This window comes from Megalobrama amblycephala, linkage group LG5, assembly GCF_018812025.1.
Source record: "Megalobrama amblycephala isolate DHTTF-2021 linkage group LG5, ASM1881202v1, whole genome shotgun sequence".
NCBI lineage: Eukaryota > Metazoa > Chordata > Actinopteri > Cypriniformes > Xenocyprididae > Megalobrama > Megalobrama amblycephala.
The window spans coordinates 6,691,915-6,710,808 of record NC_063048.1 but is presented as its reverse complement, the minus strand read 5'-3'; the positions used below and the strand labels follow the sequence as shown (position 1 = coordinate 6,710,808).

The 18,894-nt window shown below is 38.1% G+C and overlaps 1 protein-coding gene across 5 annotated transcripts in view; it reads left to right on the top strand.

Annotated features, from left to right (window-relative positions):
• numb (NUMB endocytic adaptor protein) overlaps window positions 1-18,063 on the top strand; it is a 79,761-nt gene extending 61,698 nt beyond the window's left edge. For 3 of the 5 annotated variants that reach the window (XM_048190515.1, XM_048190513.1, XM_048190514.1), the window contains 7 exons: window positions 1,482-1,556; window positions 6,080-6,220; window positions 7,229-7,433; window positions 8,400-8,705; window positions 10,716-10,859; window positions 12,209-12,355; window positions 15,911-18,063. In XM_048190515.1, coding sequence (XP_048046472.1) covers window positions 1,482-1,556; window positions 6,080-6,220; window positions 7,229-7,433; window positions 8,400-8,705; window positions 10,716-10,859; window positions 12,209-12,355; window positions 15,911-16,689 — 1,797 coding nt within the window. In that variant the 3' untranslated portion in view covers window positions 16,690-18,063. The remainder of the gene's footprint in view (window positions 1-1,481; window positions 1,557-6,079; window positions 6,221-7,228; window positions 7,434-8,399; window positions 8,706-10,715; window positions 10,860-12,208; window positions 12,356-15,910) is intronic. The other 2 variants (XM_048190517.1, XM_048190516.1) reach the window with 1 other exon arrangement.
• The last annotated feature ends 831 nt before the right edge of the window (window positions 18,064-18,894 follow it).

Genomic DNA, 18,894 nt, shown 5'->3' with positions numbered 1-18,894 from the left:
GAAAATATCTTGAGCTTGTGTTCACCACAGACCTTATTTCAGACATTTAACCAAAAACCCATTAAAAAAAACATTGACTTCAGGACGGTGGAACCGGAAGTGCTAAAAAGCTTGTTTCCGGGTTTTGGCCTATAAAAATGTCATCCCTGCTGCACTCTATTATCAAATTAATTGTCTTAAATGGTTGATTTATTGTACCATGACTATATCATGATAACACATACTGTATACATTCCTTGGTTTTTCTCTGCTGCGTTTTGAATCCACTTCTTTATGTACAAAGCATGGTAACGTGTCACAACAACTGGTTTATTTCACCTCTAGTGGGCACTGTTATATTGTACAATCTAAAAAATGCTGGGTTAAAAACAACTCAACTTGGGTTGAAAATGGACATCCCCAGCAATTAGGTTGGTTTAACCCAGTAGTTGGGTAAATGTTTGCCCAACCTGCTGGGTAGTTTTATTTAACCCAACTATTGTTTAAAAATTACTGTATTGCTTGCTTAAAATGAACCCAAAGTATGTTGGAAATTAACATTTATTAATAAATTTAATGAATAATAATTAAACAATAAACATTTATTAATTTGCTTATTAATAAATGTTCACCTTTTGATTATTATTATTATATAGTTCCTTTTAAGCCAGCCATATAGTATTTTTTAAATAATAGTTGGGTTGAATAAAACTGCCCAGCATGTTGGGCAAACATTTAACCCAACTGCTGGGTTAAAACAACTGGGTTTGTCCACTTTCAACCTAACTTGGGTTGTTTTTAATCCAGTATTTTTAGTGTACAACCAAAGACTTGCAACTTACGAGTACTGAGGTCTGTTACTGCTACAGCAACAAAGAAACACGTTAAGCATGTGCAAGCATTGCAAGATTGCAATGCATTGCCCAAGCATTCAGGTCTGCGTTTGTGTACTTGCATATAGAGTATGTTTGTGGCTCAAACGTGTGTGAATGTGTGTACACTTTTTCCCCACTGATAGATTAGTTTGCTCCTAAAACATGCCTGGAGCAATAGAAGAGTATGCAAAGGGGCAAACTGAGTTACAAAACTCATTTTGTTTCCTTTCTATAATGAAAATGTGTGTGGGTGTGTGTGTGTGTGTGTGTGTGAGAGAGAGAAAGAGCTAATTTCTGCACTTAGGTAAGTGTGAACACACAAGCTCCCCGAATCAGGATGTTTGTTTGTTTGAGTAGTTCAATTCTGTTCTTTCTTTCTTTCTTTCTTTCTTTTGTTATACAACATGCCTGCTCCTAACACTCCTGTAACCTTCTCAAAACTCAATGTTTTTAACTTTTCTCTATTTTCAGGTGTTATTGGTTGATGAAAGTACATTTGTATGAAAGTCGAGGAGGGTGAAGGGCCTCAACAGGGGAAACTTGTGGGGAAAAACAACTCTCTTCTCTTTTTGTGTCTCTCTTTTCCCTCCATCTCTCACTGTTTGTGTGTTATGTGTGTCCACACAGGCGGGTAAGAAGGCTGTGCGCGCGGTGCTCTGGGTGTCTGCAGATGGCCTGAGGGTCGTAGATGACAAGACAAAGGTACTGAAGGACTCCAAACTGACCTGAGATGATCCACCAGATAACCACAGTACAGATTATCACTTGCTGAGTTTGTTCAGCAGAGTTGCTTACTGCAGTCAGATGTTTACCATTTTAAGGATTAGTGATTGTGAACATGGTTCATCAGACCAGCCGATTAAATGAAAAGATACAATTCAAAAGAACGATTTGTTCATTAACTCGTGTGAACTTAACAAGGAGAGCTAGAGCAGATCAGGGTTAATGTAGTTAACCAAAGGCTGGAATACACTACACGACTTTTAAAATCTGAACGGATTTTAAAACACCAGGCATCATACACTTGCTGACTTTGCAAATGGTTACAGTGAAAAACTGGGTATCATACACTAAAAAACTGAGGATCATACACTACTAGACTTCTAAATCATCCCGAACACAACAAACACACACATAAACACGCGTCTTGTTGCTAGGATGACCGAAGAATCGATTAAAAAACGATTGAAGCTATTGACGTTCTCAGAAGAGCGTAAATGTTGAGCCCTGGATAATAATGAATATTAAAGGGTTAGTTCTCCCAAAAATGAAAATTATGTAATTTATTACTCACCCTCATGTTGCCTTCATTCATCTTCGGAACACAAATTAAGATATTTTTGATAAAATCCGATGGCTCAGTGAGGCCTGCATCGCCAGGAATAACACTCCCTTTTTCAATGCCCAGAAAGCTACTAAAAACCTTTTTAAAACAGTTCATGTTACTACAGCCAAAAATAACAAAATAGCGACTTTATTCCACAATATCTAGTGATGGGTGATTTCAAAAGACTGCTTCATGAAGCTTCGAAGCTTTACGAATCTTTTGTTCTGAATCAGTGGTTCAAAGTGCAAAAATCACATGATTTTAGTAAACGAGGCTTTGTTACGTCACAAGTGTTTTGAAACTTCAATAGTTCACATGAGTTTGGCAGTTTGATACGCGATCCGCCCGTCTCCATTTCTTCTCAAGCTTTGTGACTTGGCGCCCTTGATTTCCATTGGCTGGTCAGCGTATATGACTGTACTGTAATGTACTGTATTCAGTAGCAATGCGTCATACACAACAACATGTGTTCTAAAATCAGCTCAAAATATCAGACATGTTTTGAAATTCTCTGACTGGATTTCTGATTTCTGTCAACTCCGAATTACCAAAATCCAGACTGACGAAGACTTTAGGCAACTATTGTCGACTTGTCCAGACTGCAAAAATATGAGTAAGAGTCATGTAGTTTATTCCAACCTTAAAGGGATTGTCCAAAAATGAAAATTTGATGTTTATCTGCTTACCCCCAGCGCATCCAAGATGTAGGTGACTTTGTTTCTTCAGTAGAACACAAATGATGATTTTTAACTCCAACCGCTGCCGTCTGTCAGTGAATAATGTGTGTCAATGGGGGCTCTAACAAAAGAAGAGATGTCTCGCACTGATTGAAGTATAAGCGCGAGAGATCACTTCAGTTGTCAGAGCGCGATCAGACCTCACTAAGCGAATGCTGAACGCAGTTGGACATAGTGGTGTATTAGAGGTGAAAAATGATATAAATACTGTTCGGTTTCTCACACAAACCGATCGTTTCGTGTCTTAGGACATCAATGTGTCGTCACAAGCCGCAGGGTTTAATTTGAATTTGTCTAAGCAAGTTTTATTTACTCTTATAGTAGAAGTTTCCATTCACTCCCATTATTTGACTGACAGACGGCAACGGTTGGAGTTAAAAATCATCATTTGTGCTCTACTGAAGAAACAAAGTCACCTACATCTTGGATGCTCGGGGGGTAAGCAGATAAACATCAAATTTTCATTTTTGGGTGAACTATCCCTTTAAGTTGACTTTTTTTTTTTTATTCAGCTAGTAAATTTCTCATTTTCATTTAGTTTAACTTGCTGTGCTAAAATACTAAAAACTTTTAACTAAAATGAAAATGGAAAAAATAAAAATAAAAAATTAATTCAAAATATATAAAAAAAAAACCCAACTATAATAGTATCTCAATAATACTAAAAAGAATGGGGGCAGATGTCAAGATCTTTTATAAATGACGACACAAAGCTATTGTACTGTATGGCTTCAGAAGACTAATGATAATGATACTTTTATTAATGATCTTGCATCCTTGAATGCTTTTTTTCTGTGTGCGTGTGTTCCATGAAAGAGATTTGGATCAACACAAGGACTAGGTGAATGACAGTACTCCTAGGCCCTGTCCCAAATGGCACCCTAAACACTCGCGGTCTTTCTACGAGCCCGCACTTTTGTGACGCTGCTTTGACTGTCTGGAAGAAGTCTGCTGCAGAGCTTGCTTTAGTACGGGCTCGGCAAAAGTACGCATCGAGAGCACTGATCGACTGCCCGCAAGCACCCTTCTGAAACCTAAAATGACTAATTGGACTCCCTACGGTCTCATGCACTTAATGGACGTGCACATGGCAGCCATTAAGTCCACAAGACCATAAGAGCATATGTAGTGTTCCATTTGGGACAGGGCCCTAGATTCATGTACACTTACCATATTCATGTTTTTCTGCCACCTGCTGGTGAGAGCCAGTCATTGCTCATCAGTGCATGAAGGCCTGCTGGATTTTGGACTTCTGGCTTAAAGTCTGGTCCATATTGCTGCGTATGAGTCCATCTGACAAACATGAAAAGTGGATAACCACAGTTTTTATGTGATATTTATGCATTGTAATAATAATACAGCAGTCTCCGCAAGCAGTTATACTGACCAAAGAAATGAGCTGAAAATGTGTGACTTTTTGATCAGAATTTCTGTCCATCCAAAGCAAGCAATGGTCACTGCACAGACACAATGAAGAAAATAAAGACACTAACTGACTTTTTAAATGTACAATCTTTTACTGATGCAAATGCCTACAAAAGGAGAAATTCAATAATCAAAGTTTTGTAATGATAATTGTTTGTAAATCTCTTTTCAACAAAAGAGAAGCTCTCCCTGCTATTTTACAGTACAGTAGTAAGTAGTTTATAATTTAATTAAATTAAAATACTTAAATCAACATTTTAAAGTTGCTATTTAAATATTGTTCATGCATTTTTCTCTTCTTTCCCCTGATGTGTTGCATCCCTGACGCTGATTGATATATATAAATTGATATATGGCTATAAACTGAGGGCATTTTCAGACCTGTAGATCATTTGCTTTGTTCCAAAACAGTGGCTTAATTTGTTACAATGTAGCATTTTCTTCTTGGTTCGGTTCGTTTTCACAAAGCAACATTTCATAGTGTACCAAAATGTGTTTTTTCTAGTCACATGTGAATAACACAGTTCACCAGATGGATTGACATTTTCGCTCCGTGGCTTATTGTGGCTTCATCTGTAGCTGTCATGACACATGCAAACACTTGCTTGATTCCCACTCTGACTGATAAATGATATATATTTAATTACATTAAAAAAAAAAAAAAAAAATATAAATATATATATATATATATATATATATATATATATATATATATATATATATATATATATATATATATATATAAAATCACTTGATTCCCACTCTGACTGATAAATGATATATATTTCATTACATTTAAAATATATATATACATATATATGTATATACAGTATATATATATATATATATATATATATATATATATATATATATATATATATATATATATATATATATATATAATGCAGTCAGATGAAGAGGTGCTCTTTGGATTTCAACCACAAAAACTCACAGAATCAGACACTGCTGCTTTTTATATAACACATTTCCTGTTATGAATTATGATAGTACTTGGTTCGTTGGTCTGTTGGGTCGGATTGCTTTCTCACGTCAACCGAACCGCTCCAGAGTTTGTTTTCAGTTGGGCCGAGACCACCTCATTTTATTATGTGAGTGAGCACATTAGTTACTGCAGTTGAAAATTAAAGAGCGCCACTTCATCTTAAAACATTGTGTAATCGTGCTTCTCCATGCAAGAATGCTGCCGATGAAGCCTTGATTATATATATGGTCTCGACACTCGCTTACTAGTGCTGGGAGATCCAGAGAGAGCACGCTTGAATTTACCGCAGCATTAATACAAAGGTAGTATATCATTTAACATCAGGAAAGACGGCTACATTTGTATAGTGTTTGCGTGTCTCGACAGTTGCAGATAAAGCCACAATAAGCTCATGGAGTGAACTTTTCAGTCATCTTGACGGATGATGCAGGGGAAACTCTGGCCAATAAGAGGACAGTTTTCCTCGCATGAGATTTGCATGAAACATTTTGGTACGCTTTGAAGTGTTGCCTTGTGAAAGCAAAGAAACCAAGAAGAAAATGCAACATTATAACAAATGAAGTCCCTGTTTCAGAACAAAGCAAACAATCTATAGGTGTGAAAACACCCTGAGGGAGAAAACGCTCCAGGTTCTGAAACAAATGCTCCAAACGAGTCAGGTGTGAAAACGCTCTGTTCTTTTGTGAAAAAATGTCATTTGTAATGACATGTATTTTGCCTGTTTTGTTCTCAGGATCTCATTCTAGACCAGACAATAGAGAAGGTTTCCTTCTGTGCGCCGGACCGTAACTTTGAGCACGCCTTCTCCTACATCTGCAGAGATGGGACCACGCGCCGCTGGATCTGCCACTGTTTCATGGCCGTCAAAGACTCGGTGAGCACTCTCATACCTGTCAACACTCTCTAGTGACCGAATCTCATGGACAGATTATGGTCCTGTGAAGTCCCAGACTTGTGACCTTATTTTTTTCTTAATTGCCTCTTCATGTAAAATTGTGCCTGGAATACTAAGAACGATAGCTTCCATGTTTGAATCTTGCAAATGCAACTTGTCTACTAGCAAGTAAAAATATAAATGTTCTCACATAATCTTGTTGCTTGTTGCATATAATCTTACTTCATGAGAATCATAAACTAATATGGTCTTTGTGTTGTCATTTTTTAGAAAGATTACATTTTGTGTCAAAACGGCTACGTATAATATCAGAATTTTATGAATATCATAAATGCAAAGTACAAATAAAATGAAATTAAATGTAAATACTAAATAAATAAGTCACAGTTACAAGAATAAACACACCATGTGTGTAAGAAATTGCAGTGACAACAATATAGACTAGAATACGACATTAAAACTGGAATAAAATGATCAGATCTCATTACTTAATTTATATCACATAATACCATAAAGTCACTTCTGCTCACCAAGGATGCAATTATTTGATCAAAAATACAGTAAAACTGCAATATTGTGAAATATTATTACAATTTAAAATAACTGTTATATTATTTTATAAATTATCCCTGTTATGCAAAGCTGAATTTTCAGTAGTTTCTTATTACTAATCTTATTATCATTTATTATTAATATCAGTAGTGCTGATTAATATTTTTGGGGAAACTTTTTCAAGATTCTTTGATTAATAGAGAGTTCTAAAGAACAGCATTTACATGAAATAGAAATATTTTCTAACAATATAAATGTCTTTACTCTTTGTATAATTAATTAATTATGATTAATAATATTATAATATAATAAATTCTAATATAAAACAATAAATCTAATCTAATATAATGTCATTTGATTAAACCCACAAACCTTCGTTTCATATGAAGACAGACCTTTGTGTGGTTTGCTTCTGATGACTGTTGTTGTTATCAGGGGGAGCGTCTGAGCCATGCGGTGGGCTGTGCGTTTGCCGCGTGTCTGGAGCGCAAACAGAAGAGGGAGAAAGAGTGCGGGGTCACGGCCACTTTCGATGCCAACCGTACCACTTTCACACGGGAGGGCTCCTTCCGCGTCACCACGGCCACAGAGCAGGCGGAGCGAGAGGAGGTGATGCGACATCTGCAGGATGCAAAGAAAGGTGTGTATGAGAGGGTTCAGGGATGGGATGTACATATGTTTAAGAATTTTTTTTATACACTACCATACCCTTTGGGCCTCTTCGGTCAGAACTGACCAAAAAAAATTATTATTTTTTTTTTTTTTTTTTTGCTTAATCGGAATGGAATGACACTTGGTGACTTTTGTCACATTTGCTATGTAAACACAGAAAAATCATGGACATGATTCGGATATGTTAAAGGCCTTCACTCTATTTTAAACTGAAATATTGCATTTATTGAAAAATAATTTTAAAACTTTTAACGAAAAAAAAAAAGCTCATAAGCTCAATGTTTAAATATTGCACAGTATCATAAAATCCCCTCAAATGTCTAAATAATAATCAAAAAATGTTATTGAACAAAAAATATATTACAATAATGTTCCTGAAAAAATGTTACATTTTGACCATGAAGGTACCAAGTATGACCAAAAAATGAAGGGGCTCAGAGGGTTAAAAGATTTTATTTTTGTTTTGGATAGAAGGCTTTGTCTGCTTACCAAGGCTGCATTTATGTAATCAAAATTACAGTAAAAATTGAGAATTATTATTACTATTTAAAATGAACTGTTTTCTATTGTATTATATTTTAAAATGTACTTTAAAATATAATACAATGGAAAATTGTTTTATATTTTGTATTATATTTTTTGAGCATCAAATCATTTGATTTCTGAAGGATCATGTGACACTGAAGACTGGAGTAATGATGCTGAAAATTCAGCTTTGATCACAGGAATAAATTACATTTTACAATAAGTAGAAAACAGTTATAGTGTAATAATATGTCACAATACTTCTGTTTTTATTGTACTGAAAAAAATTTATGCAGCCTTGGTGAGCAGAAGACATCTCTCAGAAAGATTGAAAAAATCTTACTGACCCCAAACTTTTGAACGGTAGTGTAGCGGAGTCATCGGTACCTAACCCTTCCTCTCTCATCAGACTCTGAGGGTGTGTTGGGCAGCTCTTCTGTCGGCGCATCCAACCCTGTGGTCACCCTCGCTGGACCTAATGGCTCGTCGTCCTCCCCTCCTCTGCCCATGGCCACACTGGCCCCTCAGGAAGCCAATCCTCACGCCATCCCTCGACGTCACGCCCCCGTGGAGGCACTCGCTCGTCAGGGCTCGTTCCGGGGCTTCCCAGCGCTCAGTCAGAAAACCTCTCCCTTCAAACGACAGATGTCACTGCGCATGAACGAGCTGCCGTCCACCATGCAGCGCAAGTCTGACTTCCCCATCAAAAACACTGGTGAGGCTCTGATTTTCACCTTTCCAGATTTGCAAATTGAATTGATGGGTCTTCTCTTTCTTGTATCTCTATATATCTATATTGTAGAGCTGGGCAAAAATTCTCTCTCAACTAATGATGTAAACTATATAGGGAACCCTGTCAGTTGGTACATTACTATAATATTAAAGGTGCCCTAGAATCAAAAATTGAATTTACCTCGGCATAGTTGAATAACAAGACTTCAGTACATGGAAAAGACATACGTTTCAAACTCCATTGCTTCCTCCTTCTTATATAAATCTCATTTGTTTAAAAGACCTCCGGAAAACAGGCGAATCTCAACATAACACCGACTGTTACGTAACAGTCGGGATCATTAATATGTATGACCCCGATATTTGCACATGCCAGCCCATGTTCAAGGCATTAGACAAGGGCAGGCAGTATTAACGTCTGGATCTGTGCACAGCTGAATCATCAGACTAGGTAAGCAAGCAAGGACAATAGCGAAAAATGGCAGATGGGGCAATAATAACTGACATGATCCATGATATCATGATATTTTTAGTGATATTTGTAAATTGTCTTTCTAAATGTTTCGTTAGCATGTTGCTAATGTACTGTTAAATGTGGTTAAAGTTACCATCGTTTCTTACTGTATTCACGGAGACAAGAGAGCCGTCGCTATTTTCATTTTTAAACACTTGCAGTCTGTATAATTCATAAACACATCTTCATTCTTTATAAATCTCTCCAACAGTGTAGCATTAGCCCGTTAGCCACAGAGCATATAGCCTCAAACTCATTCAGAATCAAATGTAAACATCCAAATAAATACTATACTCACAGGAATCGATGCATGCATGCAGCATGAATGACGAACATCTTGTAAAGATCCATTTGAGGGTTATATTAGCTGTGTGAACTTTGTTTATGCACTGTATAACTGCACTTATAGTCGAGAGCTCGGGAGGGCAGGGAGCGAGAGATTTAAAGGGGCCGCAGCCTGAATCGGCGCATAGTTAATGATGCCCCAAAATAGGCAGTTAAAAAAATTAATAAAAAAAAAATCTATTGGGTATTTTGAGCTGAAACTTCACAGACACATTCAGGGGACACCTTAGACTTATATTACATCTTTTGAAAAGACGTTCTACAGCACATTTAACAACTGATTTGTATACAAACATTTAAATTGCATGTAAGGCAGTTTTTATAATAATAACATTATTATAATAACTTTTTAATTACTAATTTGTTTTTTAAATATAAACATTTAAACAGTGGCTGCCATAATAACAGATTCAAACATAAATTAAATATTGAAGAACAGGTTAAGTAAAAATATCATGAATATGTAATATAGCGCATATATTTAGCAAAAAGCTCCTCTCTAGAGTTATTTTTTTCCAGCTGACTAATGAGTTTATGGACTTTAAATAGCTTTTCTGAGGTAAATAATTACATAAAGACAGGATTCATTTTAGTAAGTTGTACTGTTTCTTTCAGTATACCTTCTGATGTTCATTCATGTTCATTTTGTGCTATAACTAGAAGTAAAGAGGAAGAGATAATTGGTTCACGTACCGCTTCAACTGAGGAGCTACAGCGATCTGTCATGACACAGTAAACAGCACCAAAATGGTGTTTGATTTTCATAATAAAATTGACAGAATTTGAAAGCTGAGACTTTGTTTCATATCAAAAGTAACAGAGCAGAGCTTATTGCGATTATTGGATGGTAGGCGCACTACAAATAATGTTTAGTGAAGATTTGTCCATTCATCAACTGGAAACAGCAAGCGTAGACTAAAAGATTGATTCTTGGCATTTAAGAATTAATATTGTTTCATCAAAATGAGAATTGATTAAAATTGACAAATCAATATTTTCAGCCCATCGCTACAATATTGGACGTCCTTCTCTCATTGTTCCTAAAACCCTAACAATATAGTTTTGTTGCCTTCAAGGCAGTGGAGTTCCTTTCAGGACTTGTAGATAGTGAATGTAATCCTGTGTGTTTTTCAGTGCCGGAGGTGGAGGGTGAGGGCGACAGCATCAGCTCTCTGTGCACACAGATTACATCCACCTTCAGTGGGCCTCCAGAGGACCCGTTCTCCTCAGCACCGATGCCCAAACCCACTTCCTCACCGCAGTCGCCCTCTGCTCCAGGTCAGCTCCACTCTTACTCTCTCAGTACTTTAGAAACGTGTGTATCTTTGTGTTACGGCTTCCCAGTTATTCCAATTAACCAGTCAGCTGGTCAGTGTTTACCTTATGTAAATGACTGTGTAGCATCTATCTGCCTGTTTAAAGCCCGGGATACACTACACGATTTTTGGCTGTCCCAGATGAAAGATTGCCATCGTGAAACAATCGTGGCAATTTCTGTGATTGTGGCTCTTAATTGATGGTCCTATGTCAGAGAAATTCAGCATGATTAACGCAGAGTGTGTTTGCTGCTACAACCTACATCTACAGACCATCCAATAAAAATGCGACATGAAATCAACACGACATGGCGCTAAAACTTAAAACTGCTTGCCTCAAGCTCTTTTTCCTTCTTCTTTCGCCACTTCCTTTTTTTTCAGCACACATAAAAACTTCCACTGCCAAAGTGTGATTCAACATGGTCTTTTTGTTAACCACTAGCACATTCCGATGACGTTTTATTCTTCTATAGAAACTTGCATCGTAGCCTACGAGTCAACGGGTGTCATCATCGTACAGTCTACATGCATGTCGTACCCAAGTTTAGTAGATCCATGTCACACAGTGTGATAAAGTAGGCTAATGATCTTATAGGATTGCTAAAATCGTGCAGTCTGTCCCGGGCATAAATGGAATAAATTTAAACATGCAACTTGTACTTTTAAAAAAAGAGCTTCTTGTTAATAATACACAACAATATAGATATATTATTACAATTTAAAATAACTGTTTTCATTTTAAATATATTTTTAAAATGTAATTTATTCCTGTGATGCGAAGCTGAATTTTCAGCATCATGACTCCAGTCTTCAGTGTCACATGATCCTTCAAAATTCATTCTAATGCTGATGTGCTGCTTAATGTTGAAAACAGTTTAATATTTTTGTGGAAACCATGATACATTTTTTTCAGGATCCTTTGAAGAATAGAACATTTTGTTACAAAATCTTTTGTAACATTATACATTTCTGAATAAAAGTACCCTTGTGCGTGTGTGTGTGTGTGTGTGCGCGCGTGCGTGTGTGTGTGGATAAACTCACCTAATACTAGCTAGTAAATTAGTCAGCCATCTCCATTACTAATACAAAGCTTATGTTGAGCAGTTTGAGGACAGAGGAATTGTTGCTCCATATATACAACAAGCTCATGTAATCCAAGGCTAGTCAATACAGACCCAACACCTTGACTAGTGGCGGAACTAATCTAGTCTTTTCAACCCCTAATGTGTGTGTGTGCACGTGGCTGAATGTTAGCACTCTTGCTTCTGTCCGGCTCTGTCTCTAATCTACACGTCCTGTCTGCTGCTGTAGTCAACGGTGCAGTTCCTGCCTTCCCGCCGCCTAGTGTCACTGTAACTGCTGCAGCTAACTCCCCCGTGCTGCCACCCCCGCTGCCTGTCCGAGAGACTAACCCCTGGGCCAAGACCCCAAACACAGCCCCCACCACAGCACATATAGGTAAGACATTTGGGCTTCCTGTGCTGACCATGTGGAATAGGTGCTGAGAAACTCATTTTAGTTTATAATGTAAGGTTGTACTGTGATTTGCTGTTGCTTACTTTCATTTCAAAATTGCATGAAATGAAATGTGTGCATGCATCTAAACATCAAAAAATTTATCATTTTAGCTGGGACTGGGAAAAAAAATCGATGCATTGCGAATCGAGAAATGATTCTGAATCGATTCTGAGATTTTCCGAATGCATCACGATTCTCTCTCCAATCGATTTTGGGTTTTTAACAGCATATGGCACTGTGTGCTTTAGAAAATCAAATAAAAATAAAAGCATTCTGAGGTGCAAGTACATTCTCAGACTCAGCCGAACGCACGAGCGCTCTTCTTCATGAGCATTTGAGCATGCGGTTAAAAACTAAGCTCAGAATCGATCCAAGAATCGAGAAGCATCGATTTATTGTTGCAGCCCTCATTTTAGCTGCTAACTGTAGTTGCAATTGAGCAGTCTGTTATGGTCACAGTCTGAAATTGAAAATGTGTGATTGATTATATCAGAATATAGGGTGAAATATATAGAGATTTATGTAGCGTTGACATCATATTGGAATTGTAATTCAGAGATGACAACACGGAGATTCTACTCTATTTTACTGGACTGCACAGTTTTAAATGTAAATAATGTTTAAAAAAGTACCACCTAAATGTATTTTAGACTTTTTGACTTGAATCAGTCGTAAAGGGTTAGTTTACCCAAAAATGAAATTTCTGTCATTACGTACTCACCCTGTGAGTAAGTAATGACAGCAATGTCATTGTTTCAAACCCGCAAGACCTTCGTTCATCATTGGAACACAAATTAAGATATTTTTGATGAAATCCGAGAGTTTTTTTATCTCCCACAGAAAGCAAAGAAAATACCCCATTCAAGGTCCAGAGAAGTAGTAAAGACATTGTTAAAATGGTCAATGTGACTGCAGTGGTTCAACCTAAATGTTATGAAGCGACGAAAATACTTTTTGACTTTATTCAACAATTTCTCCTCTTTCCTGTCAGTCTCACTAAGCTGCCAGTGGGCAGGGCTAAAGACATGATGATGTAGAAGTAGGTGTTGATTTGATTCTGCGGAGGCAGTCTTTCATTGCACCATTACATAATACTGAATTCCGCATTTGCGTGAAACAAGCGAGAGCGAGTCCACAGTTCGAATGAGAGGCATGAAAGATTCAAGATTCAGGCTTGACCTGGATTGGCGACTGAACAGTCAGAATCAAGTATTCCAGAGAGCTGTGATATAATAAACAATAATAACCTTAACTAAGCAAATAACAGTCAAGTTACTACAGAATTGTTGAAAAAATAAGACTTTTATGCTATGATACCATATGTGCTTGGTTGCTTGGTCCAACCCTGCTCTTGGATGGCTAACATTTAGTTCAGAGTTTAGCTCCAACACATCTGGAAATGTTTAGTGATCCTGAAGACCTTGATTAGCTAGTTCAGGTTAGCTGATTAGCTGGTGTTTAATTAGGGCTGGAGTTAAACTGCTGGAAGGTTGCCCTCCAGGAGCAGGATTGGAAACAAATAAAGAGAGGATGAGTACATTTACTTCGAAAAACATCTGAGCTTTATTTGACAATCATGCTTAAAATGAAACAATATTAAGCCCATCACGATGACTAGAGAGCGGAAATTTCATCCCACACAGGACAAAAGCAGACCACCAAGAGGAAGAGTAGTTCCCAATCACACAACAATCAGCCAATCACCTGTGGAAAACAGACATAAATAAGGCAAGATAATGTGGTTGTCTGCTTTTCAGGTTTTCAAATCACAAACTTATTTGGCTAGTTAACACCAGAGTCAGACTACATAGAGTGAACTGACTTGCCAGGCTAAAGGCTGCACATTTTGAATAAATCCTTTTTCTGACACACCCACTGCAGTCTTGGAGTCTATACTAAAAAACTGTTAATTGGAATTAGGTGTGTTGGAAAAGGGAGACAAACCCTGCGTCTGAAATCAAATACTTCCCTACTGTATAGTATGCAAAAAAACAAACAAAAGAGTAGTATGTCCGAATACAAAGTATTTGAAAAAAAAGTTGGCTAAAAGTCCCAGATGACCTACACTTCAGCCGGGATTCTGAAGTGTGCATACATAGGACACTTTACTATCCCATGAGGCCACAGAAGAGGATTTATGAACGGCCATATTCATACCCATATTCATACTATATAGACAAATTTTTAAGGGTTGCAAAGTAAATTCAAATGTAGTACCTATTCAGACAGTATTAAATTTTGGACACAGCGATACAAAATGTGCAGTGTTGGGTTCCTTCTGGGCAAGGGTTGATAAACAACAGTAGCCAACCCTGCTCCAGGAGGGCTGCAGACTTCAGTAAGATGGCGGAATACCCCCGTGAAGTCCACTTCGCAAAGCGCTTATGATCAAATAGAACATGCATCAGTTCCAAAACTGCTCCAACACACCTTGTTGTTATTTTTAAGTAATCCTGAACCCCTTAATTGACCCTTCGCTGGGAGTTTGATTGACAATCAATCTAACCAATCATAATGCCGAATCTGCCATTTTGTCCAACAAAGCAGTCAGGAGTTAGAAGATTAACCTCGTGGACTTGAACTTGAAAAATGGTGTGTACAGACGTCTTTGCACGTTTGAAACAACATTCATTCTGATGTTCATTCATGTTCATTTGATGCTATAAATTAACTAGTAGGAAGAGATGATCGGTTCATGAGCCGCTTGAGCTGAGGTGCAATCTGTCACGACACATTAAAGAGCCACAAAACGGTTTTTATTGTTTGAATTTCTTAAAAAATTACACAATTTGTAAGCTGGGACTTTGTTTAATTCCATAAGTATCCTGCTCTGTCTTGTCTGTCAACGTGTCCTCTTTGCTCCACAATGTATTTTTCACTCTGTGTGGCGTGACAGCGCCATGGGTTGTCAGACAAAGCAACAGTAACTAAGGGGGGCGGGTCTTTGCAAATCGTCAATTGGCTGGTTCAGGTTAGGGATGTGCACCACAAACTAATTTCATTAACATTTAATTTGAGTCAAATCCCATACTGAATGCCATTAAATATAGGTCTTATACATGCACTGTGCTTGCATTATGATAAATGTACATTAAACTTAAGCATTCAGTTAATGAATGTTAGCCAATGTAGACGTATTAATTTAAATCAGTAAGCACTGCAGGACCAGTAAGTACATTCCTCAAATAAAAATTAGTAAATAAGTCACGTCAAGGTATGTTTGTTCAGTATCACGGCTACAAGCTATTTACTTGTGTGTCCATGTTTGAATGTGCTTCTTAAGTTTTGCTTTGTTAGCTGCCATTGCATTAAGCAAAGCTCTTTTGAGGACTTGATTCCCTGGAAGGGAATTGACTCCAACCTTTGGAATCAGCTCTTGATTCCAAATGCCTAGGAATTGAAGAATTTATTATTTCTGGAATTGAGTGGAACCTTTTAAACTGTAAAAACCTAACAGCATGCTTAACAAAAATTCTTCTTGTTTTTTTCCTGTAGGGAGCGAGTGGCCAAATTCCGCACATGCCGTGGGAGCCCTACCTGCAGTCAGCGCAGCTCTTTCTTCACCTGCCTCCTCTCACAAACGTACGCCATCAGAAGCCGATCGCTGGCTGGAGGAGGTGTCCAAATCTGTCCGTGCCCACCAACCCGCCGCCAGCGTGAGAACCAACACGCCTCCCGCTCAGCAGCCCTTCCCTGCCCCGGTGCCCATCCCTATGGCACCCGCCCCTTCTGCACCCTTCATCCCTCCACCTGTGGTCCCTGCCGTACCCCCACGCCAGCCGGCATTCCACGCTCAGGCACCAGCATCCTTCCCAGTGTCCAACGGGATCCCGTTCGTGCAACCAGGCTTTCCGGTGGTCGGCATCACACCTTCACAGATGGTGGCCAACGTGTTCGGTTCCGCCACGCAAACTCAGCCCATCCCGGTACCTGTTCCAGTTCCCCAGACGCAGCTTCAGTCTTCACCGTTCTCTACACCGCCAGCAGGCCAGTTTGACACCCAGGCCGTGTGCAGCCCCTTCGGCAAACCATTCCTACCTCCGGTGTCAAACGCCACAGCATTGCAGCCACCCAAAGGCAATGCCGCTTTTAACGGGGCTAACAACTGGGCTGCTGTGTCGTCACCTGCACAGCCTATGGCAGTGCAGCATCAGCCTGATGCCTTCGAGGCCCAGTGGGCCGCTCTGGAGAGCCGCTCGCAGCAACGCACAGCTCCTTCGCCCACAAACCCCTTCTCCAGCGAGCTCCATAAGACATTTGAGATCCAACTCTAAAGACACACGGTGTGGCCAAGAGTCACAAAGCGACGTTGAAGGGCAACGCGATGGACATAAATGGAGAGACAACTATAGAGTGAACGACCCCGAAAACCACTTCAGCTCCATATCTCTGTCTTTCAATTTCTTTGTCTGTTCGTCCATGTTTGGTTTTTGCTTGTGACATGAACAAATGGAGACTAGGGGGTTGATGAAGGTGCCCCCAAAAACACAGCGAGTACAATGTCAGGCGTTAATGCCGCATTTGTGTCCAAAATGAATTAGAGTGGCAAGATGATGGTCAAAGGATTCTTTAGATGCTCTAATGTGACCCCATATTATTCAGTACTCCCTCTACCCAGACTAACCCGTCTCACAGCGCCCCCTAGCAGGCTGGATGACTGCTCCCTACCAGAAGGACGAGGCACTTCACAGACCTTCCGGGTTCACGAGGTTCTTGAAGAACTTCGCAATCAGAAGAGGAAGAAGCAAGAGAATGCCAAAATCTTTATTTTTATGCATTAAGTATATTTTAAATAGCTTTGAAATTTAACTGAAGAGCTGTAAATAATCTTTCCAAAGGTGCAGGCTTATTTTGTGTGCATACAGGAAAAGAGCATATATATATATATATATATATAGGCGTGAAGGGATGGTTTTCATCTCTTTCTTTATTCGGTTTTAGTCTTCTGGCCACCATGCAGATTGGATGTTGTAGATAATCGAAATGGACCCAGGCTGGGTTTGAGGACCTTTAAATCAAACAGGTCCCAGACAATGTTATCTGTCTTTCATGCTGTCATTTTAACCTTATTTTTTTGTACTATAGTATCAATACTTTGATTTCTATTGCCTACATATCATTATAATTTTTTTAGCACATTTTTAATGAATTTTAACACTATTGAAAGTGTCATCTTTTATTTTTTTTTTAATAAGAAGAGATATCATTAATTTTAGCACAAGCACTGTACTAATTGATCATTTGGCCACCTGTGGTCGATGTGACATCGGTCTGTGGCATTAGTGAGCTATGATGTTCACGGTCTTGAAATGACCTGTGGTTCCAACTCTAAAATGATTGCAGTGAATTTTTTTTGTTCTCTGCTTTTCACGCAGTCCCATCAACCCTTTTGTTTTATCAGACATGAAGATGATTGGTCCTGTTTTTAGGTTTTGATTCCATTTTGTAAGTATTGCATTGTATTATTCCAATTCTTTACGAAAAATTTAATCTAAAAGATTGAATAAAATGTTGGTGGTAGAGGAAAGCGGTTTTGTGTGCTTCTGTTCCACAAGTTGGATGATTTGCTGTGTATTCTTGTATCTGTGAATATTGTTTTGCAACTGAGATTTCTAAATAAACATCATCGTAAGATGCTTGGCACATGACCTGCATGCTCTTGCTCAAGGGACGCAAAAGAGATACTGCCGCTTTCTGAAACTTCATCCGAAAGTTGGACAGTGTCACCTTAAAAAAATACTGATTTATGAATTATTCTATGCTATTCTATTTCATACATCAAGTGCGTCATTTGGGAAAGGGACTGTTAGTCAAGTCCCTCCCATTTCCAATTTGTATGAAATGGGTAAAGGGTGTGACTTAATGGCATGATTTTCTCTAATTGGTCAAGTATGACGAGTCTGAATAATTCTCTTATTTTCTATTGTGTATCACTGTATTTTCAGTTCAATGACTATTAAATTCTTATCATATTATTCAGGTGTAAATTATTGTCCAAGCAGACATGCTCATGTGGTATCTGGTACTTTAAAATAATGTTTAAATCATTTTAAAGAGATTGCTGGGTAAATATCTACTGCTACTAATCTACTTTGTACAAAAATACTGTCTAGTATTCAAACATCTTCAGTAAGACAAACAAATGTCATTCTATTTGAATTTGGCTTAACTGGTGTTGGCCTTTCTGGAGGACAAATACTTTGAATGTCTAATTTTTTCAGGTGTTTGAATAATAAGTGAGATGTTCAACACATGATCTTTTCCGAACCCCTTTTTGAGAGCTTTCACAGAAGATGCCTCAGGAAATCATTGCATTTGTCTTGAATGTTTCACCTCATGTAAGGCAAAATACACAAAAGTTGTTTAAATGAAAATGCATGCAAATAAAACATTTAGACACATTACAGTAATGCTTAATATTCTGCAAATGCCAAAAAAAAAAAAGATAAAACAGCATTCATTTCTTTTATGCAAAATTT